Source organism: Rissa tridactyla, chromosome 2 (genome assembly GCF_028500815.1).
Source record: "Rissa tridactyla isolate bRisTri1 chromosome 2, bRisTri1.patW.cur.20221130, whole genome shotgun sequence".
Taxonomy (NCBI): Eukaryota; Metazoa; Chordata; class Aves; order Charadriiformes; family Laridae; genus Rissa; species Rissa tridactyla.
Window position 1 is genome coordinate 156,108,609 of NC_071467.1, and position 24,795 is coordinate 156,133,403.

Consider the following 24,795-nt stretch of genomic DNA (forward strand, 5'->3'; position numbering starts at 1 on the left):
ATGACCAAACGACAAGCGAGAAGGAAGATTTACTATATGCACTTGCAAAACTGAAACTATATATAATATTACAATTTTATAATTATGTGCTTCTAAATCAACTCATAAATGCAGGCCATTCTGTAGACTATATGACTGGGCATAATTTGTGGAAGACAGATGTTTTTTGTGTGAATCTGCTTGCTATAGACCAAAAATACTGTTTAAAAGCTTATTTGAGAGGCTGCGTGCCTCTGAAGGTTTTTGTTGTGTGGTTTTTCTTTTTTTAATAACTTAGATGAAAAAATTTGCAATCTACACCTGACAGCTCAGTGTTCTGCCACAGGTATTGCTATCTCTGTCCCAAACAGGGCTGCCAACTTGCATTTTTCTCTTGGATGTCTCCTACTTACTGCAGCAGTGTGTATTCATGCAAAGATATGGCTTACCAATCAGCAATTCAGTGTATCTTTTAAAGTGGTGAGCAAGTTAACTCTTCAATGGGATGATAATTTTTACTGCTGCATTATAATGCCACATTTAACTTACTTGCTAATTTGACCATTGAACTAGCATCAAAAGAGGATAAACTGTCTTCAAACTATCAATCCTTATCTGTAGTTTCTAGCACTACCAGGTATTGATTGTAGTTCTTCTAAATAAGCTTGTGTATGGAGATATGTATCAATACTAATGAAAAACATGCTAAAACACATCCTGTGAAGAGCCTAAAACATTTTGTGGTCTTTATTGTTTCTCTCCCTGAAATAACACTGCTTTTTCCACAAATGCTGCATTATCTGACACGACAGTCACGGGAGCCTGCTGTCATACAGGTTTTGTGCTTTAAGAGACTGGTAAGTGGCAGCTCTGTGGTGGAAAAGTTGATGGCACTAACTTTCCAGAATGACCCTGCATGTGAAGTCGTTTTGAAGTAGATCACAACAGATGGGATCTTACAGCAGAGCACTTGATGTCCTGGGGAGTTGTAGCAGTGTGACATATAAGCAAAGAAAATTGTAAAGGAAATTCCTTCTGCATTCGGGGTCTTTCAATATTGCAGAAAGGCAATAGCTAATTAATGTTAAAAGCAGGGACTTAGAAGGCAGGTTGACTATCCTCTTTAAACAGAGTATAGTAGCATATCACTTGTTTCGAGAGCAGTCTTGTTCCTTGATGTTCAAAATGCAAATTAAATGTATGGGTTTGGCATTGTAGTTATTAAAAATAATTTGTTCACAGGGTGAGTGGATTTACTGCGGTGTGTATCACGGAAAAATCTGCGTAACTAATGAGAATAGATTATTAGTCTGAGCAATGCAAACACTTACCTAGAGCTTCAATCTAAACCTGGCCTGTGATAAGCATCTTGTGTAATCTCATCTAAGGGACTTCTGAAAAGCAGTAGAGTGATGTGCTGCTCTGATTGCTGGTGGCTTGCCCAAGAAATTTAAAGTTGCAATGTGCACATTGCAGTCATGTGTTATCTATCAAGTTGGCTAACAACTTGTCCACCCTCAGCTGAAATTAATGATTTATCTGAATATTTTGTGTTTGATGGCTGGTCAGCAAATGCTTTAAAGGACGTATGTGTAGTGGAACTTTAGTCTTGTTTGTTAGACTCACGTGATCTTAGCTGTTTTCCTTCCACAATCCGTAGATATACAAAGTACTGGTGCTAACACAACATACTGGAGGATGGAAGAGATTGCAGCATGACTGGGGACAGGCTGATCCTAGAAGGGAATGGGAATGTGTGAGATAAGCAGGTGACGTAGAAGGATGCAAAGAAGTACCTTGGCATTGATTTGGAGGTCAAAATGCTGAATAGTTAGCATCGTTTCTGACTGAAAGACATTTGTCTTTCTGTTAAGTAGACTTCGGCTTGTGAATCTGGACTAATGTGCATGCTCAAGGTTAGTATGAACAGCAGTGGAGGTTATATACAGCGAGCATGAACTATGTAAGAAGTCTTGTGCTTTTTTGAGAAAGATATTAATGCAAAATTTTAAAAGGCTAAAACCGATTTCTTTAAAGAATATTAACAGAAGCATTCTCTGAGAAGCTTAGACACCTTCAGGAGTGTTAATGTGCATATAGCTTCCCAAGCAACACAGAGTATAGCTATTTAATACTGGCTTTTGAAAAATTGCTTTTATACCAAGGATGACTTTTGTTTTGTTTTTTCTTTTTTATAAAATAGAAACATCGTGATTGAATTCCAGACTTTCTGTCATGTAGACTCTGTGTATGTTCATGTGTGTGTTAACACTGTATGTGAGGGGCAGTATATATTTTTTTTTCTTTTTTTTAAGGTGGTTTTTTGTCTATGTCATTTCTCTGTTACTTAAATAGTTTCTATTCCAAGATGAGAGGCAGGGTGTTAGGGGAAAAAAACTTCCAGGACTATAACAGTGACACAGTGCATGTGTTTCTTTCAAAAACATGTTTTTCATGCTGACTTTACATCAGTAGCACGAAGTGATAAGCAACTGTTCATCTAAGCTGAATATTTTGTCCTGTCAAGGATGTCAGCGTATTTGTTTCTTCAACTGTGTGTGCAAAATCTTATCTTCTGCAAAATCCCATAATAGAGATGCTCGAATCAGGTGAATGCCGTAATTTTATTTGAAAACTTTGGAATGTATTCTGTCAGTTGTGTGAAAGGTTTTTGCTTTGCCCATTTCAAAATGCAGTGTAGAGGAGATTCCATGGAAGGCCATAATGCCATAGACTGAAAGAAATACTTTAACTCCAGTCTTTAGGAGTCCAAAATACCATAAAAGGAGGTGATGCTAAAGAAAGGAATCGTACTGGTACCTTCCATGTGCTGCAAATCTTTACTTTTTTTTTTTTTTAAGGAGATCACAGAGAATCTCAGCCTGAAGTTCAGTGTCCCTAACTGGAAATCAATAAATTTCTCTCACGCATTGTTACAGATGGAGTACCAGAATTTCTGGGTGAATAAGTAACTCAAAGCATATTACAACTTGCTCATAGTCCTTTTGAAAAGAAAAATTTAAAAAATTACCCTGATTTTACATCCCAATATTTACTTTCTGAGACTTTATGCTTTAAATGAGTTTTTCTTGTTTTTTAAAGACCAGGTGTTTTTTATAATAACAGTATTAAATAATAGCCTCAAATTTCAAAGCAAAGTTGCTGTCAGACTTTCAACTCTACTCAGTTTTCTACTTGTCTAATCAAATAAAATAACATTTTAGGATGATGGAGCGGAGCAACTTGTTGAGCGTTACTAATCCTAGCAGAACTGTTGTAACATGCTGCTTAAAATTTGCAAAGATTGACTGTCAGAGTAGTTGTAGAAGACAAAGGTTGGTTTGTGACTAAATGCTTCTTAATAAGTTAAGTAAGTCTACCAGGTGGTACGAAGAAGTCATGGTTTGAAAACTAATCTGAATAATTAAGGTGAGAATCAAGTGAAACTTTCCCAGTGGAATTTCCCTGCCCGGTGCTGTGGCAAGTGTTCATCTGCACTCCCCAGGCAGCCGGCGGCTGGGAGCTGAGGGTGTCTGCAAGGTTGCTTTATCTTCGCCTTCTGCCGTAGCGTTTTCTCTGGATGGTAATCCCAAACCTGTTGTTAGCGTTTTCTCTGGACGGTAATCCCAAACCTGTTGTGTGTAAGTTCTTTGGACCTTTGGTCTGAATCAGCATGGCATGTCTGGAATGGCTGTGAGTTTTCAGGAATTTCAACAACCACTTACAGAATCTTTTGTCTTCCCATTTCTGCAGCTTACAAAGGTGACCAGTAAAGTTCTCTCTGAGCAGCCAAAAAGCAGACAGCTCATGACTTCTGATCAGGACACTAAAGTTGTGGCTGAACCGCAGGTGCAGCAAGTACAAGAAGTTAAAGACGGTTCTCATCTAGTAAGTATTATGATTACATATTCCCCTGTTGTTAAGTGTTGCATGAAACAGTGATTTATTTTGTTTTTTACTATGTCTTAATCAGAATTGTATCTCAGAACACTTTAGAAGACAGTTGGTTGATAGCATTGTGCAACATAAAATGCTAGAACAGAGCTGTCAAAGGTGGCTAATTCTCTATACCGAGTGGGACCCTCAACTTAACTTTTCTTCAGCCCTACAGGGGATTTAAATAAACTGCAAGTTACAACAGTTTCACTCATTTAAGGTACAGGGCTTTTTAGGCTATGCAGGAATTGTATTACCAGTCTTGAGTTAGGTTCTAGCTCCCACGTTAACATGTGAGGAAAATGCAGGAAATGCACTTGGCATGTATCTGTAATTGAAAAACATACAAACCCATACAAATAGGAAATTGCTTTCTGTAACAGGAATTTTGCTCAGTCAGTTCTGCCAAATGGCACGTGCTGCCGCTTCTGTGCCACTGTGCGGGATCCAGTAAGTTGCTTTATGGAATGCTTTTGGCAGATCATACAGCAGATAGTGCTGCGTGTATATGTGTTGCAGTAAATGTTACATGTGTCTTTGAGAAGACTGAATACTTGATTTGTGTGTAAGCTCTACTCATAACATTATATTTTCATCTTTGGTCATTAACTGTATATTGGGATGGATGTTTCTGCTTGGGACATCTTGAAGAGTTTGGTTTCAGTGCATGTTCAGCTGGGCACTTAACCTGTGCTATGCTAAGCAGCAGGTGCTTGCTGCTTCGACTTACCTTGCACCAAGCACTAAGGAGCATTTTGGAAAACGCTCTGAACTTGTGCTTTTCTTTGCTAAGCAAGCTGGTGGGGTTTTTGTTTGTTTGGTCGTGTCCCCCCCCCCCTTTTTTTTTTCTTCTGTGTTCTTTTCTGCTCTGTTTTACCTTTCTCAGATGTGAATTTTGTCTATTTGACAGTTGAGGAAAAAGTCGAACCCACTTTTGTGTCATACTTTTGAAAGCTAAGCTGTTAACGATTTTTTTTTTCCTGTACTCAAGGCATTAATTCCAAGAAACCAGTGTGTAAGCTTCAGTAAGAGAGAGATTCTTGCAGATTTGCTTCAAAAGCTTGGAACTGTCAATGTACTTTCAACAGGTGCAGTAGTATTAAAGGTGGTTTGATTAGTCTTCACATTGGTGATGGTTCTTTTAATTTGTCATACTAGATTTTTTATAAAACTACATGTAAACTTGGATCTAAATCCTAATTTCTGTTCTTTTGTACTTACTTGGAGAAAGAGAGTACCCATTTCTTTCAAGATCAGAAAATCTGTCTGCTCCCTTCCTTAGTAGAGGAGACTAATGTCAATTTAGATATCTTGGAATGTATCCATAGTGTTATAATGGTGCATTTCAAATAAGTAATTCTTTTGAGATTAAAGCTTTCCCTTTGCTGAATATTTTATTCCAAAAAGATGAGACCTGTAAGTTATTAAGCTTTTTTAAGTTAAATCGGTGTCGTACTCTTATATGCACAGCATCAGGAGGTCGTTTTGTTGTATGAGAATCATTGCCAATACATGCTCTTAAAAGTGTTGTTTTCAAGATGGTCCCTTCCATAATGGCATGCTTGCATGAATATATTTTGCCAGTGCTTCAGGACCTCGGTTGCAAGTTTTGGGAACAAGGCTATAGTTCAAGAAAAACTTCATGGAGTACAGGAAGAAGTTAGCAAACTAAAACAGTTTCGTCTAAACTAAGATTGCTTTCATGTTGCCAAAAATGTGGTAGGAAGGAGAAGAACTTCTGAAGTCCTGACTCAGTTGCTTTTAGCAAATACATGCTTCGGGTTAACTGAAAATCACCTGCTGTTTCTTATGTGTCTTAATTATTTTGAGATCAGAGGGCTAGACTGCGTAAAGGTATAGATTCATGTCTGTGATGATCCCTACTTCAGTGGGTATTTGATAAGGGGCCATACTGCTGTGGTATCTAGTGAGATTTCTAGGAGCCTTTTTTTATAGACTTAAAAGAAATTTGCTGAATTACATTCCCTAGCTATTTTGACTATACTGTTCTACTAGAATCTGGTGATACCTAGTCAGAGTGCTTTTGTGGCAGTTCAGGAGGAAAGTTGTAGAATTTCTACTGGAAATCTTGATACGCCTCTGTAGATCCTGGAAAAATAACTCCCAGCATGCTAGTCTTAATTCTGAAGTGATAATATAAAGTATTTTTTGTTATATTTTTAAATATTAACAATAATACATTTTCCTAATTATGACTTTAGTCAGTCTGTTTTCTTTGGCAGGAACAAAACTTAACACACATTGTAACGTTGAACAGATAGTAATGACTGAATTAAAACAGAAGTTTTGATGTTGTGATGGAACACTTCAGAAATCATATTCCAGAGTTGCTTATGTTAGTGATAGAGAGGTCACTTGTCTACTAACAGTTTGCAAAGGCTTAACCTCATGGTGAGGGAGTCAAAGTCACTTCTTTTGCCTTGAAGTAGCTATAAAACTATATGCTGTTTAATCCCTAATGTAGATTGATTGCAAGCCCAGTACAGTTCATTTCCAACAACAGATCCTCGTGAATTTGGCTGATTTTAGTAGTATTTAACAGCAGAATTTCAGTAGTTTTGCAGGCAAGTCAATTGAAGGAAATTAGCAGCTTGAGGTTCCTCGTAAATTTCTTGTTAATAGTAGTTTACACTTACAAATTGGAGGTAGATTATTTAAGGAGTCTAGCAAATTCTTAGCTTTGATAGATTTAGGAGTTAAATAGTATTTCTGGCTTTTCCTTTAATTTAGAGGTGGGCTTTGTCGCTTCAGATGTCATCTGTCATTGGATTTTTTTTTTTGCATTCTGATGACAGTTACTGTTTCTGAGAAAGCCCTTGTCAGACTGAACCCAGGAAAGTCAGTGTGTAAGAAATGCTTCACTCCCTTTGACTCACTTCTGTTTCCTTTTCGATCAGTAACACTTTGCTGCTAGAAATTCAAGATTATTCTCCAAGGGAAGAGACCAAGACCCCAATCCCATGGTGGAGGTAGCTTATGTGACCTGTGTCTGCCAGACAGGACTTAACTAACCTTTAGTGCTAAAGGCACAGTCTTTTTCCTTGTTCTTCCTAAACTCTTACCCTGCCATGCCCACATTTGAATATGTGGGCTCTCAGAGTGCTTTCCAAGGACCAAAGAATTTTCTTTCCTTGATTTTCTGAATCCAAGACTTGATCTGGAAATCTGAAATTGCCTTCATAAGGGATTCTTGCCATCAGGTGGCAACAGGTTCTGTGAAAGCTGGCGTGTTGCAGTGGAGGATATTACCATGGGGCTGTTTGAACTTGCTGACTGATTGCAGTATGAGCGTCACCCATTCTCTCTCTAGTTGAATAATTATCGGGTGCTGCCATGGGCTTCTGTTAATGGCCATTCAAACCGATGTGGTATGTTGGTTTTTGTCAATGCTTACAGGTACTGTAAATACAAATTCAATCATATTGTTGATTCTAAGCACAAGAAAAATAGGTAGCAACTCAGAAAATTTAACTTAATTGTACTTTCTAAAATGTTTTTCATAGAAGGTAATATGGAAGAATGCCTGGGGCTTAGAGCTGCTAGGTTATGTTGTTCAAAAATCCTTTTGCAACCCATTCAGGAATAAGCCTCATAGAATAAAAAGGGACTGAGGAAATTAGATTTACTAGCTTAATATGGGACCCTGCGTAACAGTTTAGTGAAAATTCAGTGTAGCATATAATCCTTAGATCACTTGACAATACGCAGTATTACCTGCAGTGTGTGCCAATTAAGAGTGAAGTAGCGGTTTGTGTAACATGTAGGTGATAGTTAATAATTCAAGAGATCGTGAATAGCTTTAAATGAGAGATGGGAGGATTAGACCTTAAACTGAACGTGCGTGGTATCAGTATCATGAAGGATCGGTACTGCTTGGTGTTTGGTCTTTCTGTCACATTATTGTACGTTTAGACTGTAAGAAAAGTACTGAATAGTTCTGCACCTGTAGATGACTTCTAATGCTAATGCTTAATTGCTTTAATATGTAAAATGTGTATTTAAACTTTTAACAGTCCATTTAACCTGGATATATTGGAGGGAAAGTTCAGCAATCTGATCAGCTGTTTCCAAAAATCTGCAGTAATGATGCTGCTCTTTTCTTTAATGTTACCTGGTGGTGGGCATGGCATCAGGTATGGCCTGGGAGTGCAGGACTGTTTCTTCAGGACTAGTTATGATTGCATGGCTTCATTATAGAAAAAGGATAAATGAAGTTAGGTGTCAGAAGGTTGTAAGGACTGTTTTAACTTGTGCTATTGTAACTTTAAAGCTAGACTATATTTTCAAACTTAGGTCTGTAAGATAAACCCTTACTCCTTGACAAGGAATAGGTACGTGTAGAAATGAAAGTAGCTGGGAAAGGATACTCCCCTTAATAAGTATGTTGACTTCTTGCCTTCTGCGTAGGTGTGTGCAGGACATAGAACTAAAATGCTTATTAAAAAAAAATTGTTCAGGTTGTGAAAGTGCTGCTTCAGAGCAGTTTTGTTTCATGGAGAGGGAAAACCTATTGAGTGGATGAGTAATATACCACAGCCAATATATATAATGGAAAAAAAAACCCACAAAATAAATAAAAGCCACCCCCCAGCTGAGCTGGGCTCTGAAGTGACAGAGCACAAATTTTGTTGAAGTGCTTTTCAAGTCAGGTGGTGGTGTTTAGCTTAGCCAGGAGGTTTTTAAGTCTTGAAAGTTAAACAACCAACCTCAGGTGATGTAGTATAACAACAGTGTGGTATTTTCTGCTTAAATTTATGTTACTGTTGGTTTTTTAATGGTGGTCCCACAATAAACAGTATTGAGAAATGTGACTTAATGAACGTGCACTATAGGTGCTTAAAAATAGAAATTATCCCTGGAACTCTTAGATAAAACCAAAGGAACAAGTACAAAATGTGCCTTTGCACTAAGGACAAGGGTATGGGAAAACTGGAAGAAGTTTCTGCTTGCTTGAACTGCTTCACCCATTTTCTCCCCATTAGTTGATAGCAGAAGTGCTTGTTAAGGCACTGGAAAAGTGGACTTTGCCCTGGTCCGTCTCTTAAAGGCACTTAGTTCCTCTCTAGAAGGCACGTAGTTAGTAATGGTTAAATCACAGAAGGAAAAATCTTGCGATTTACCTGCTGAGGGAGTTTTCTGAATAGTTGTAGATTTGCAAGTGTGACTTTATGCTGACATTAAAACCAGATGAATTGTTTGCTTGTGGCCTTCCTTAAAAAAAAAAAACCTATTATAAGTAACCCCCTCCCCCTTTCCGTGTTCTTGGTTCCAGGGAATACTAAAGAGAGGAGTGACTTGGCATAGTTTTAAGTCTGGATTCAAGTATGTTGAATAACTTTGTCCCATGGGAGAATTAAAAAAAATGCAGCAGATGGCAGCAATGATGCATCAGGCTTCCTGTCCTTAAGAACAATATATCTGCAGGCACTTTGAGGCTTCACATCTTGGATAAGCTGGGGGGAGAGGCAGGGTAGCCTTCCTCTTTTCTTACTTGGCAGTTTCAAAGCAGACTTGCCGAGGAGGGAATGCATTCTCTAGCCAGTTCAGCAATCTTTTTTTTATGGTCAGAGGATTAGTGGTGAATAGGTTTCTCCTGAAAGTTAGCCAATATGGTTCTTTTCGTGTATACAAATCTGAGTCCACCTATGGCACTTGAATTTATATGGCATTTCATTATATGATAACCTGTGTTTAAGAATCTGAAGCACATTATTTTTTTTTTTGTGATTCACTTGTCCTATGAGCAGAATATTTGTCTGGGGTAAAAAAGCTACATTGGCAACTATATTACAGCTTTGCTCTTTTTTTGTGTTACATAGCATATTTATAAAAAGTAGTAGGATAAGAAATGACTCAAATATTTGAGTACCTTGCAAAAGCTTCAGAGAAGAGAATAGAAGCATTTCACGCTGTATAAGGAGGAGACATTCACTTCTAGTCTGGTTTATGCTGTTAAATGTGAACTCTATTGTTACTACTGCAGGAGTGCTTCATAGTGACTGCAGTGCAGACTAAAGTTGAAATATCTGAATTTCTAGAGTGCTTCTGCACTTGTTCAGTACTACCTTGTACTTGCAAGTTATTATCATAAGATTGTGAACAGTTTGGGATAGCGCGAGCTTTTTTTCACATTCTCTTCTACCTGATTTTAACCCAGCCTTGTTCTGCTTCCTGTGGTCCAGTGCAGCATTGTTTTTTTTACTCAATCTTCAGGTGACAACAGAAAACAAAAAAAATGTTTGCTTCTACTTTGGTTCATGAGTCTGAACAGATTTTAACTTAATTTACCAACTAGATATGAATAAGTAAAAGAGGAACTGATGCTTAATTTATTTCTATGTTGACAGTAGTAGATTTTCTGTCACAAGTAAGTGAAGGAGATTGAAAGGAATAAGTGACTGTGGGCTTCTCTGGTAAAGACTGAATTTTTTTCTTAGAATTTTGGAAATCAAGCAGAATTTTTGCAGTGTGGCAGTGACAGGGACCATGTAGACAACATAGATAAGCCTGAATCATATATTAAGCCTTATGTAGGCTATGTGACTTGCCATGAAAGCAGCTTTAAAATAAGTCACAATGATAATCATGCAAAAAAAAAAAAAAGTAACGATAGTGGAATATCAGAGCATGGATCTCTGTATGTTAAGCAGCCTTTACCCTGAAATAATAGAAATTAAAATAGATCTCATACTAGTTAGTTGAAAGGCAACTGCTTTAATTAGCCTTAGTACCCCTCTATACTGCTGTATGAATACAATGAAGGCAAGTTGCCAGGCTAACTTCAAACTCTTTCAAGTATATCTTGATAAAACTTGACATTAGGTGCACAACCAATTGAAAAATAGCACTCAGTTCAACGTACAGCTGCAAGAGCATTTGAAATACAGTTTAAGGGTCTGTCTTTTCTTAACTTTCTTCTGTGTTTTCAGCATCTTTTCAGTAACAGAGTGGTGGTGCTGTAGTGGTACAGTCTGTGAGCTCTCTGAAGGATGGGGTCCAAATTTGAAATAATAGCAATGGATTTGAAAGGAGGTCTGAGTGATGTAAGGTTGTGTAAAGGCAAATAAGAACAACACTGTTTAGAGCAGGAAAGGTTGCTGGGTATTTTTGGCTTTTTTATTGGGTTTTTATTTTTGAAGAAACAAGCACTTTTTTTAGCAAGTAAAGGGACTTACAGTAGTAGAAGTCTTCCACTATGTAAATACATGCGTATAAAGATGCTCTAGCTACTATAAGGTCTGAAAGAAATCTGTTTACCTACAACAAAGAAAGCTTATTCTGGAGACAGACTTTTGGAACAAGTAGCATTTAGTCAAACTACCTTTTAAATCCATTAGAGTTTTTTTTGTAAAAGAATACATAAATTTTTTGGAGGTTAATTATAATTAATCCTGCCACACTACCATGAGATGGCTAGATGATTGTGAGGCCCCTTGCAGTGTTGTAAGTCACTGAGGTATTATGTATTCTTTTTTTTTTTTTTATGCAGATAACGAATAAAAAAAGGCTTGGAACAGAATTAGCTTCTGATAACGTACAGTGACTGTTCAATGGAATACATGAGGTCTTATCTATCTTTAGCCTGTTTTTCCTAAAGAAGTAATCTTGGTGTAGGTTTGGCTCTGGGGGAAGGGAGGAGGAGGAGAAAACAGTCCAAAAAGTGTTTGATCCTAATAGCTTCCACTGGTTTAGTTTTTCGAATCAGATGTAAACGTGTGAAGCCAGACTGCGTTTATCCTTGTATAGAAAGTCAGAGTTGTATTAAATGTGAAGGCAGGCAGATTTTTGGCACACATGGACGTTGTGAAAGATGTCATTTAAATATTTTAATGATTTGGATGAAGGAAACTCTCCAGGAAATTAAACAATGGAAGTTCATAAGACTTGGTAATACTTGTAAACAGACTGTAATCTCATTAGGAGAATTATTTGGCTTGAATATTACAGTGCATATGATGAAATACTGAAACATTGCTCAGCAACTGGGATTTGGACTTTGAGTGGCAATGACATATGAACCCCTGCATGGTTTTTAAGTGTGCTATTTTTGGCAGCTGGGTGTTGGCTTGTCTCCTCAGTAGCAGTAGAAAATTAGTTTAGTGTATAGAGGAAGGTGATTTGCCATGAGAAGACTCCTCTGACACTACTAAACATGGGTTGCTGCTTCAGTAAAGAATTGAGTAACAGCACGAATGAGGAGAAAACCAGCCTGTTACAAAAATCTGTGGAAGAGGAAGCACCGGCGTCAAGGATAAGTAAAACTTTATCTTCAATTTTAGGAACTGTGGAAAGCCAGGATCGGCATACAGTGGGAAGGACGGTTAATGGGGCAGCTGCGATAGTCGGCGTTGAACGTGTTCGTAGCGATGATTGCGCACCATCAAAATCTAAATCTGGGTTCTGGGCTAGAAAAGCAAAATATCCATCATACAAAAGCATGGAGACTACTCCCTGTGACAGCTCTAGGAGAACGTATGACAGACCTTTTAGCTTCTTTAATTCATTTAGTCACCTCCTAAAGGTCTCTGGTACATATGGAAATCTGCAGAAAAGTGAAGAAAAGAAAGATAGGGTTATTAAAAAAAGAGCACCTAAAAAATCTGATAGTAATGGTCAGCACATAAACAATACAGAAAATAGTAATATTAATAATGAAAATGTAGCTGCAGAAAAGCACTGCTTGTTTGATTGTATTTCTACTTCACAAGTACCAGACATCCTAGACAAAGGCTTACAGGGTGAAATTTCCTTAAATAGAAATTTTCTGGAGGATTATGCAGTTACATGTGACCATTCAAGGCAGAATGAAACAACAGTAAGTGTTGAAGATGGCAAGAGTAACAGCCTACAAAAAGTTTCAAGTTCACATAGAGAGATGTCTCCAACATTTTCGTACCTTGATGTAGACAACAGACAAAATACAAAAGATAGGGAGTTTTACAGTATTTGTGTTGTAGATGCTGAAGATCTGAAAGGGGATGAAGAGGTGCCAGCTACTGTGTATGAAGAGACTGTGGCAGACGTAGATAACTCAGCTGTTACTGATGAAGGAATGTGCAGCATGGCACGACCTCTAGACACAGGGGAGGAATTTCCAATGCAGCAATTGGCACAAGTGGAAGCTAAGTTTAATTCACAGGAAGAACTGTTTGAGCATAAAAAAGAGGATAGATCAAACATGCAGAAAAAGGAAACAAAGGAATATTGTAACATAGACAGCCAGTCTTCTTATGATACCTTCCTGGCTAACAGGTGTGAAGTGCATAGGTTAAATGCTGGCAATACAGTAACAGATGGCTTAAGAGTGAAAGTATACAATGAAGTTGTCCCTGAGAATCAACAGAAGGAGGTATATACCATAGGTAATGCTGTCAGTTGGAATGAATCACTCCATAGAGCTTGTGACTCCGTCAGATTTGCGGATGCTGCTGAAGAGGACCGATGCAGCCCTAATTCAGAAAACATGAAACACAGTGATTGTGTTTCCAGTGTATTGTTAAACACTGGAGTATGTAATTCACGACAAATTGAAGGAAGTCATGATTCTGAGGTTGTACCGTTTGGTTTAAGTAGGCATCCCTCAAGTGTTGTAAGGGAATTAAATACTAAACAGGGGCAAGAGAACGTGAGTGGTAACTTTAAATTATCATTAGAGTTACATGATTCTTTTTTGAAGAGTCAACATGTAGAAAAACGTGCTGAAGAAGGCTACTTCCTAAAGCCAGAAAGTGAAGTAAACTCAAGTGTGGAAAAGAGAACATTTCAAAGAATGTATGATGATAGACAAACAATTGCACCTGACCCTAGTGAACATCACAGTGTTATGGAAGAATTCTTGAAAGATAAAGAGAAATGCACAGGTACAGTTTTGCATAGCTGTGAAGCTTTGAATATAACTGAAATGCGCAAAAAGTGGGAAGAAGGTTCTGATTTTCAAACTCAAATTAAGGGTTGCACTGAAAACAAGACGTCGACTGAAGTTGCAAACCCTAGTGGCATGGAGGAAGATGTCTCTGTGAGTACCATTGAGCTAAAAGACAACATGCTTGAGGAAGCTGATAGCTTGAGCAGAACTCGATCATGGGTAAGTGATGGCACTTTGACATCTCATGAACTACATAACACAAGCGCAGATGAAATGTTCGTAAAGGAAAGCAGCCTAGAATCTCAGATTTCACAAGAGTCACCAGAAAATAAAGGTAAAGTGTGCAAATATTCAAATTCAGATAACAAAAACAGTATCTCTTCTGTGTCTGTGGAACATGAGGATATGAATAAAATGGACCTGAACTGTAGACAAGATGAACAACAGGATGTATATTCCTTCCACACAGTGGAAGATGAATGGAACGCAGGGACAGACTCAGATAAAACAGCTGGGGATGTTGTAGAATCTGTAAAACAGACAAAATTTGAAGTTCATCTAAATGAAACAATTGATAAAAAGGCAGAAAATGTAAAACAGAATTTGGATGCTAACGTTGTTGATTGTGATAAAAACATCTTAAATTTCAATAAAGGCTTGACTCACGATCAGAATACTTACTCTAACTCCCCTGTACCTGTAGCTTTGGACAGTGGTATGCATAAGAGTGTTAAATCGATAGATGACACTAAAAATCTGGAAGATGCCAGTAATCTCTTACATAAAGCCCATAATTGTTTACCTTCATTGTGTCAAAATTCATATTCTCATGTGCGTGATAAACCAGTGGAAGAGCCTAAGTTATGTCACTGTATCAGTCCAGAGCCAGAGGTCAGGAACACCCAAGTTTCTGTTGGGCCTTTTACTGAAGTAGGACCAGAAACTCATGAAAAAAGTGTGTGTGGTGTAAATGAGTGTAATCTTCAGGATGATGAAGTAAAACAGTGTTTCAGTGTCCACTCAAAGGAGGAGAACCTCACTGGTTTCAGTATGTCAACTGGGAATCTAGAAGCTTTTACCATGGGGAATTTAAAGCAGTTAGAAGCTGAGAGTACTGAACTGAAAAACACCAGTTACATATTAAATACTCAAATGAATGACTTGACCACAAGTTGTGAACAGATGCAGTCAGATCACAAGATTTTCTCAAACAAAGAGCTTGGAGTTTTTGTTGACCCAAAGCAGGTAGACAAATACGCTGCTACTCCTTCCTACGAAATACAGAGTGCCTCTCCTGGTGCCGCAGGATTTCGGCGAGGCAGCGAGCGGTGTGCGTTAGATCTGATGGAAGACGTATCCAGTGACCCAGAGCACTCCTATGAACTGGACAGACAAAATCCCCAAGTTGAAATATGGTCACACTTCATCAGTCTTCAGACTGGCAATGCTGATTGGACAAATCAGCTATTTTCTGACACCATTCCTGCTGGTAATGGTGAATATCTAATGGGCTTTTTATGGAATAATACAATTTCTAACAATACCATGAAGAATGACAGACAATGTGTAGTTAGTGAAAACTTCCAGAATGAACCTGAAGATGTAACAGGTGCTTCATATGCAGTGGAAAGATACCCGTATCAGCTGCTAGCACCGGAAAATGTTGGTACTTGGGGATGGCAAGATAAAGACGAATTTGTAAGTATTCTGCGGAAGTAATTTGATGTTAAAGCTTAATGCTGAAGCTAGGAATTGGAATAAGCCAAGTCAAACTGTGGTTTCATTAAATATCTCATATGTTATTTTGTCCTGAACTGACCATTCTCTTTCTTTCGCAAATCTGAATGCTGTAGAGAATGTAGTAGTTCAAAGTGTTGCTGAACATTGATTTTTATTTTTTTTTATTTTTTCTTTCTGGTTCTCTTTATCTTGTGTGAAAGTTTAAACATTGGGCAAAGTATCTTGATTGTAGATTCTCAATTCTAGGTGAACTTGAGATGAATACTTCTGTATGTGGAAGGGTAACTTTCTACTGACTGTTAATAGCGCTCTTTACCTTCGTATGGGAAGAAATGTTTGTGGATTTCCTGAAATTCTTACAGTTCTTGCTTGGTAGCAATTAGGAAACTTTTTGCTCACTTCCGGAGATGATCTTCTGAAGTGCTGTAGAAAGGAGTGGCTGCAGGAGAAGTGTGGGGAATGAGCTAGACTGGATCTTGGCCAGCTGGGGTAAGAAAGAGACAAAGCCGACCTGCTGCAGCTCCTGCTCCTCTGCCTTCCCCGCTGAGCAGAGCCAGCACTTAGCGTTGTTCTCCACACCGACTGCACTACAGCAGCTGCTCTGACCTTGCCCAGCAGTTGCAGTGCTGGCGGTGGATTGTCCTAGAGACTGAGTTCGTTAGCCCCCAGGGAAACTTGTTATATTAAAAATGGAAGCTGGTGGAACTTGCTGTCATTTTTGAGTCCTTACTATTCAAGTAGTTATGTCGAACGCGTCCACTTTTTATAAGTCTTTTCTCCGTCAGTCAGTAGGTGTGTGTAAGTTGAGATTCCTTAGATCTTTTTACATTCTGGATGTGTTTTCTATGCGCTGTGATAATCACTATCTGAGTGCACATGTTTCAGAGTAATTAAAGCTTCATGGAGCTTTGAAGTGCCTGTCTTAAACTCTATAATGTTCCTAGCATCCTTAAATTCACAAAAACCCAAATTTTAATAAGCTTTTTAGTGTGTGTTATCATGAGCAATGCTCTTTCCCAGTATAATCATCATATTAAAATACACCAAAGATATTCTCAGTATGGAATAACTTAATACATTTTGCTCAAACATTAGCAAAACAGGAGAAAACTGTCTCATGTTACTACCAAAAAAGTATTGTAGATGTTGGCACTGCAGAGAGCAATCTCTCTGAAGCACAAATATAACAATTTATATAATGGCTATATATAACCATATATGATCATTAAACGTGTCCATTTCCAGTCCAGGTTGAAGGACATTGGCCTAAGATGATTTAACTGGATCTGTTAATTCATTCTTTTTCTCCTTTTAGGGGAAAACTAACTTAAATTTTTGCTAATGCTCTGTTTTTTTCTCTTGAAGTAATGACAGAAGTTGTCATGCACATCTCGTTGCTTTAAATTTTCCATAACACTTCCTTAAAACCGTTTATATTTCTATGGAAGTCCAAAAAAACCCAACTCAACCCCTCGTGCTTTTGTATTTTCTTAATTTTTTTATGTTATTTCACAGAAACAGATACAATAACAATTTAATCAACATTGAGTTAATGTGTATTGAAGAACTGCCTGAAGTCTAGGGCAAGTACAGGTTGAGTTGGTCTGTCAAAGGTGAAGAATGAAATGTTTGTTGTAGTTTGCTCTGCTTGGCTAACCTTTTCTGGTGCTTCTTAATCAGGGAAATGGATTCTGTGCTGCACAATTCAGTCACTTTTGTAACTGAATCGATTATGGGATGGCTATTCAGTTAATGTATTCAGATGTGGGGAAAAAAACTTGACAGTCCAATCTTGAGTTGTACGTCTGATATTGTTGCTTGAAACTGTACATACATAGGCACACATGTGTGCTGTGCATCCACAAAGTGCATAATTAAAGACTTTTCTTTTTCTAGGAGTCCACCAAGGTTTCCGAGTTAAATCCTAATGCAAAGGTGTGGGGAAATCATATGTTACACTTGGAAGCAAGTGGTGCCACTGATGGTAGCGTGAGCAAAACGTGGGAAGAAATACCTGACCAACCTCCAGATTCTTCTAAAGAAGGTATGAATAAGAATTGCTAGCTGTTGCTCAAGCAAAAGGTAAAATTCAGTAGAGAACTTTGCCAATTTTAATTTCCTGTTAAAAAACAAATGCAAATATGTAAGCAGCTTTACTTCAGATTTAGTTTTAACTATGATGTTACCGTGGTTAGAAGGAATGCTTTTTGAGTGTGTTCGTCATCGCTGCTGCAGGACTGGATGCCAATGGTGATGGCGACAAAAAGCATCAGAATGCAGTGCTGACAGAGCTGCAGGAGCCGTCACCAGCTGTTTCGGTGTCAGACCAGACAGATATGAACCCTTTGGCTCTCGATCATTCCGAGTATGAGTCTATGCATGAAACCACCCAGACAGGTAAGAGAAAGCTGGTATTTGCTTGGACTTGGTTTAAAAAAAAGAAAACATATTTGAGTTGAGCAGTGAGCATCCATTTAAAAAAAAAAAGGCAAAACAACAACAAAACAAAAACACAAAACCACTACACCACTTTTGTTCAATATATGCATTCTGGAAATAGACCCCAGAAAATCCTGTGTCTTGCTGTCAGGCTTAAGCATATTCGGAAGCCAGTCTCCTCCTGTTTGAGTATAGGCTTGATGAGGTACTGCACAGAATTGATGATAAGTTCTGGATATAACTGAGTATTGTTTTCTGAAATGTTATTCTTAATGCAAGTCCCTAGTGTAGACATTTACCTTTAGATATCTACCTGTCTAAACTGCTTGTTTCTAGTTGGGTCAGGTACTGAGGTGAAATTCACATACCATTTGTGTCTCAAGTAGTAATCTTAATGTGTTGAAAGATCAGTCTTGTACTTAAAATGCTAAAATAAGAAACACTTTAGTCTGACTTTTTCGCATTCTTTTTTAAGGAACTCTCACGATTTTTTTTCAGTTCGACTCTTAGTAGCTGTAGTCTATACCAGATGGCATGTTTTAAGAAACTGCTAGAAACTAGCATAGAGATTCAGCCATGCTTACATTGCACTGAAAGGGAGAGAAGGTCTGCAAGATGCTTGTAGGATTACTACTTGAACTGAGGTGAGGGATGGGAAAGAGGAAAATGTGCTGGGTGTTTCTTGAGATTCGTGAGAGGTCTGCTCCTTGTTCATTGTGCTTAGCTGATTTTATAACGTGTATTAAAAATGACCAGTATAGCATACATGATAGTTGGAAATCGAGACAACTGAAATCGCAGCTGTGGCATCATCCTTGCTTGTGCTGAAAACTGAAAGTTCTCTGTCACCCTTCTACTTAAGGGGTACTATTGACGAATACTCAGTAATAACTAACTGGCAAGTAGGAAATTACATTAATGATGCCTAGCACTCTAGAAGGGAACAGTGTTCCTTAGCTTAGCGTTAGAACTTGTCAGCATGTCCTTTACGTGCCCAAAATAGTTAAGTTTTAACACGAGTCAAATAGCGTGGCAAAGCAGCTGAACGGCAGGTCAGATCTATTTCACTTGATGAATAGTAACAGAGGTGGTCCCAACTTTGAAATCTGATTTTTATTTTTTTAATCATTATTTTTAAAAATGCATACAGTTTTGGTCTTTGTTAGGTTTTGTGCAAGAAGAAAAGATGAGATGGGGAAGGGAAGTAGTGGTTAGTACATTTCCCAGGTGTTGGCATTATCTGCATCAGAATAGAACACGTGAAGGACAAAATGGTGGGAGGAAATTAGAAGTTGCTTTAGGAAGAAGAAAGGTTAAGGAGAGCTGAAGAAAAGGATGAAAGTTACTGAAAAAGGGAAGGGTATAGAGGGTAATAGTTGGTGTGAAATACTTTTAAAAAAGACTAATTTACATTTACATAACATGTTACTAAGTGTTTTGTAAATATCTAAAAGCCACACTAAACTTCTGATCTTTAAACAGTTCTCCCACTGACACAATTAGTTTACCCTCAACTGACTGTAGTATATTGGGTCTAAACTGAAATGAACATGAAATTAGTGTTTTCCATGTGATAATTTTGAAACATCCAAGTATAAGAAAAAAATTAATTTCTCCTTGTCCAAGAGATTGTTAGTTAATCACACATTTGTTGTTAATAGATTGGATGTCTGCTGATATTTCACAACTACGTTTTTGAAACTCTCTTTTCTGAATTAGTGTGTTGGAAATTTAGAGTGAGGTCAGAAGTATGAAGTGCCTCCATTACGGTGCTTGCTTGCTGTATTAGTCAGCCGCATTAGTTAGGGCTTAGTAAACTAGAAATTGGTTAGTTAGGTTGGAACATCTATGAGCTAAATCAGTTCTGTATTTACTTTGAGATGTGCTTGTAGCTGCTTTTCTAAAACTGCTTTAAGTTTTATGTACTCAGAGAACAGAGGTTAACAAGTGAAGTCACATATGGTTTTTCTTTTTTCTCTTAAATAGTCCTGAATGTCTTCAGTGGTCCTGTGCAATTTTGGTGGGTGGTGAAGTAATACACAACGAACATTTATTGAATTTGGAAATTTGTTACTAGTTATACAGCCATCAATAGACACGGTGGCTTGATTAAGATACAGCAGAACTAAATTTAAACTTAAGTATTTTAATTGATAGGTGGAAACGAACAGTTGCAACCAGAAGGTCAGGAAGATTTACGAGAATTACTGAAAAAAACACTGGAATTCTGCTTATCTAGGTATGTATATACCTAAATGTAGCAAACTGGAGGATAACTAAATAGACCCAGTACCTAACTTGGGATGTAAGTTAATATATTTCATAGCTGTCACTTAAAACTGAGTGGAAAGGATGAGAATGTGGGGGAAATAACACACATTCCAGAGTGTGGTATTGATGTACCTCTTAAAGTTTACATGAAACTTCTGGACCTAAAACATAAATTAGCAAATACATTGTTTTGAAGTGGAGTAGTTACAAGAAATTACAGATCGGGTGATTTTTTTTTTATGACTTTCTGTTTTTTTGCAAGTTAAAACTGAGTTGCTTGAGTAGCTTAAGCCATTTGGTAAGCTTTCTTTAAGCTAATAATTTTAAAATTTGCATTGATACAAACTAGGATTTTTGTGTGTTCATCCATAGATGCCTTTATATTTTAAGCTAAGGGTCGATTTTAAAAAGGAAAAAAATAAATTAAGAGCTCTGAATCATATGCATTCCAGTAAAGGTTCATGCAGGATTATCAAAGCAGCTTACTTATACTTAATTATTCTCAGTGATTGTGTCTAGATAAAAACATCCTAAACATGCCTTAATAACCTAGAACAATTCCTAATCCATATACTCCTGCATAACCAGTTACAGTCAGTGGTCATTTGAAGTAATAAACTCCTAACAATATCACGTGTTTATGGATGTGATGTGCTGCCTGAACAGGAAGATGCCAATACTGTTGCATGAAGTGGGGGGGGAAAAAACCAAAACGTTTTATAGGAAGTGAAATAGGTGAATGGACTTGGGAGTTGGTGAAAATGCTGAAAACAAAATTTAGTGTAAGAATCTGCCTTCTAATGTGATGAGTTGTCTCAAGTTTATTGTCAAAAGTGACATTCTCTCCCTTTTTTTTTTTTTCTCTCCCAACAGAGAAAATCTTGCCAGTGACATGTACCTTATATCACAGATGGACAGTGATCAGTATGTGCCAATAATGACAGTAGCAAATCTTGATCATGTCAAGAAACTCAGTACTGATATGGATTTGATTGTTGAAGTGCTGAGATGTAAGTAAAAATCCCTCAGTGCTAGAAAGCATTTTGGTTATTGCCATAGGAGTATTAATCTAGATTTTTCAGTCTCTTCCCTTTTTTGTTACGTATCGCAATAAAATGCTATCCTTTTTCTGTAAAGCATTAGAGCAAGCAGCTTCCAGTTTAGACCATCACAATTACAGGACTGCAGTTTTATAAAAGCTACTTCACATTTGAGATATTGACTAATGACCTGTGTAAATGAGAATCATGTGAATTAAATTCTCAGAAAAGGGCACTGGTCATTACCACTAAGGTAAGAATCAAAAAAGAACATGACTCAATGTGTGCCTTAAAAGAAAAAGCTAATGAACTGGGATTTTCTAGGCTGCAAGAGTAGTAAGAGTGTGGAGATTTTAAGTAACATGTCTACTCAGTTTCATACTGAAAGTATCCTCAGTCATTTTCTGCTTGTTTCTTAATGCTCAAAAATATTTTAAGTTTAGTATGAAAAGCTTTGCATTGTAAAACTGTATCCACAGTATCTTTTCGGTATGCAAGGCTAGTCTGATTGCTGACAGCTAAAGTACACTTTTGTCTTTTCTCTCTTAGCGTTGCCTTTAGTCCAAGTGGATGAGAAGGGAGAAAAAGTTAGGCCAAATCAGAATCGCTGTATCGTGATTTTACGTGAAGTACCTGAATCTACCCCCATTGAAGTAAGTGTTTAATTGTTCAGTAAAGGATGCTTTTTCCCTTGGGATTTGGAAGTTAGATTTCTTCCAGATTTCAATAAGCATGTCGCATTTCTTACTACACTGTTAGATAACTTCTAACAATGTTTCTCAGCCTTAGTTTATTGCATGTGTTTGAATAATAAATGTATTTGGTAGAAGCATGTTGCTCATGGAGAGGCTGTGGTAAAACCCGCAGCTCTGCAGAGGGATGAAAAGCTGCCCTTGCTGTGTTTGGTAGAGTTACCATAGTTTTTTGGACACTTGCTTATCCATATGCACTTAGCACTCAGCTCCTTGGATAGACAGCAAATGAAGATGAGGGAAGGTAAGTCTTAGAATGAAAAATGCTACTGCTGCACCTTGAAGCTTGTTAAGTTAAAATACTTAAAGCTTTGCAAATGTTTCCATAATGCTGAGAGCACAGGTGTCAACAGGTTGCTTGTTGATCTCCTCTGGCTACTGCAGCTGGTCTGAAGTTCTCAGTTCTGTTTTGTAAGCCTGAAAGAGCTTTTTATCTTTCTTACCTGGAGTTCCAGAGTTCTGCACTTTAAATTGATGTTTCCTTCTGTCCATCCTTTTTTTTTTTTCCTCCCACCTTTTTCTCCCCCTTCTTACCAAAACCACTTTCCATAGGAGGTTGAAGCACTTTTCAAAGGAGATAATTTGCCTAAGTTTATCAACTGTGAGTTTGCCTATAATGACAACTGGTTCATCACATTTGAATCAGAAGCTGATGCACAGCAGGTAACACTATTTTTTTTTTTTGAAGCATTTTAGAATATAACAATAAACAAGGGTGGGTTGAGGGTGGATTGACGGGTCATAAACTATATTAGAAATGTGTAACAATTTAAAATTGTAATTTAAAATGTGTAATGTTTTAATTTGGGGGTTAGAACTAGGTGATCTTTAAGATCCCTTCTAACCCAAACCATTCTATGAAAAAGAAAAATACACAAACCTCTAAAAACAGTAATGCCTCCCTTTAGCTACTATCCAGTTATCAGTACTATTAAACATCACACCGTACGAGTTTTATCTTGTTTGCATATCCTGGCTTCCTGGCCAAAGCTATAATTGCTTGCACTAAGAATGTTGATATTTCGGATCACACATTGAAATGCTTCAATTGTAAGATTTTAATTCTTGTCTTAACACTACTAAAGTACTTCTGCAATGATAACTTAAATCTTGCCGAATGCAGATTACATATGAGGGTTTTCTGTAGTCTAACATTAGCAGACACTTCAAGAATTATTTTTAGGCTTAGCCTCTCAAAATTTAAGTTTCCTTTGGTTAAATTATATTCGACAAATTTATATAATTATCTTTCTTAAAGGCTTACAGATACCTTAGAGAAGAAGTGAAAACTTTCCAAGGAAAACCAATTAAGGTAAATAGAGCTTTATGGATTTTGGGGGGCATGTGTCTATGTGTTCTAGTTTTTGTGGGGCTCATGGTGTTTTCTAATATAAATTTAAGCGGTCCAATCTCAGCAGCCATTTGGCCTGGAGATGGGTTTTGAAATGTAGCATTTTACTTATCCTTTTCCTCCTTTCTGGCAGCGGTATATCCATCCCAGCATCAGGCCAGTAGGGAAGCATTCAGCTGTTCCTGCCTTCCTTGAAGGAGAAAGCAGTGACTGACAAGTGTCCAGTAAAAGTTTGAAAGCTGCTAGTTTGAACCATCCTTATTTAATTTGGAAGGCTGCTGTAATAAATAACCTAATCTCCTTTGCAGGCAAGAATAAAAGCAAAGGCAATAGCTATAAACACATTTTTGCCAAAGAATGGATATAGACCTCTGGATATGAACCTCTACACGCAGCAGCGTTACACAACATCCTTTTACTTACCTCCAGTATACAGTCCTCATCAGCAGTTTCCGTTGTACAGCTTAATTGGCCCACAGACCTGGTCAGCCACACACAGCTACCTTGACCCTTCATTGGTAAGTCTCTTGATTATGAAACACTTGGAGTCTTTTCAAAGTTGCTGTTGTTTTCTTAAGAAGTCTTGAGGTGTAGGAAGCATATGTGTCCTGAAGTTTAAGATACTGATTCTTCTTGAAAAACAGTTCCCATGGTGTACAAGATTAATTATTTGAAAATTTCATCTGGTCTCAGACTGCAGTGGGATTCTCTTCTTAACCTCTTAGTTTTTGAGTTTTTTACTAGAGATTATTAATCAATCATTACCAAAATAAATCTTTACTAAAGACCTCTTTTTAGTAATGGTTAAAAGCCTCTTTAGAAATTAGATCTTCAGAATATGTATATGAATACCAGAAAAAAGCAATTCTGATATGCACTGAATAAACTGAATGGAATCGGGTAAGTAAGGATAACTTAGTATCTTGATCTTGCAGCAGGAAAATAAATTCTAGGTTAACAAGCTGAATTACCTTATTCGGCATGTTCTTACAGCAAAATATTTTCAGTGCAAAAGTAACATCTTTTTTGGCAATTAAAAATGATATTACTTTTGCTATTAAAAAAAATCACTTTTAAATTGCTTAACTTTAAAAAAAAAAAAAAATCTTAAAGGGGGGCTTATCAGTAAGCGTTAGAGCTAGGATGGTAGCAGTAAGTCTTTATACACTCTAATGGGGTATCTGCTGCATCCTGTGATGCTGCTTTCATCTTCTCCATTGTGACCAACCCGTCAGAATTACCTTGGCCCCTTTTAATCTGCCTCTGTTGTACTACAAGAGCTAATATAAATAAAGTTTTCTGTAATGACTGGGAGACTGAGGTTGTCCTATATGTAACCTCTTCCCCCCCGCCCTGTGTAAATGCCTCTTTACTTGTGGCTAAAAGAAACTAGGGTAGCAA

The 24,795-nt window shown here is 37.5% G+C and overlaps 1 protein-coding gene across 10 annotated transcripts in view; it reads left to right on the top strand.

The window, feature by feature from the left end:
- LARP4B (La ribonucleoprotein 4B) overlaps positions 1-24,795 on the top strand; it is a 56,727-nt gene that overhangs the window by 15,180 nt on the left and 16,752 nt on the right. For 2 of the 10 annotated variants that reach the window (XM_054190207.1, XM_054190206.1), the window contains exons 2-11: positions 3,733-3,867; positions 13,613-15,499; positions 17,438-17,585; positions 17,777-17,938; positions 20,138-20,219; positions 21,125-21,261; positions 21,841-21,944; positions 22,596-22,706; positions 23,302-23,355; positions 23,703-23,912. In XM_054190207.1, coding sequence (XP_054046182.1) covers positions 3,787-3,867; positions 13,613-15,499; positions 17,438-17,585; positions 17,777-17,938; positions 20,138-20,219; positions 21,125-21,261; positions 21,841-21,944; positions 22,596-22,706; positions 23,302-23,355; positions 23,703-23,912 — 2,976 coding nt within the window. In that variant the 5' untranslated portion in view covers positions 3,733-3,786. Of the gene's footprint in view, positions 1-3,732; positions 3,868-9,909; positions 15,500-17,437; positions 17,586-17,776; positions 17,939-20,137; positions 20,220-21,124; positions 21,262-21,840; positions 21,945-22,595; positions 22,707-23,301; positions 23,356-23,702; positions 23,913-24,795 lie in introns of those variants that run through there. The other 8 variants (XM_054190208.1, XM_054190203.1, XM_054190205.1 and 5 more) reach the window with 8 other exon arrangements.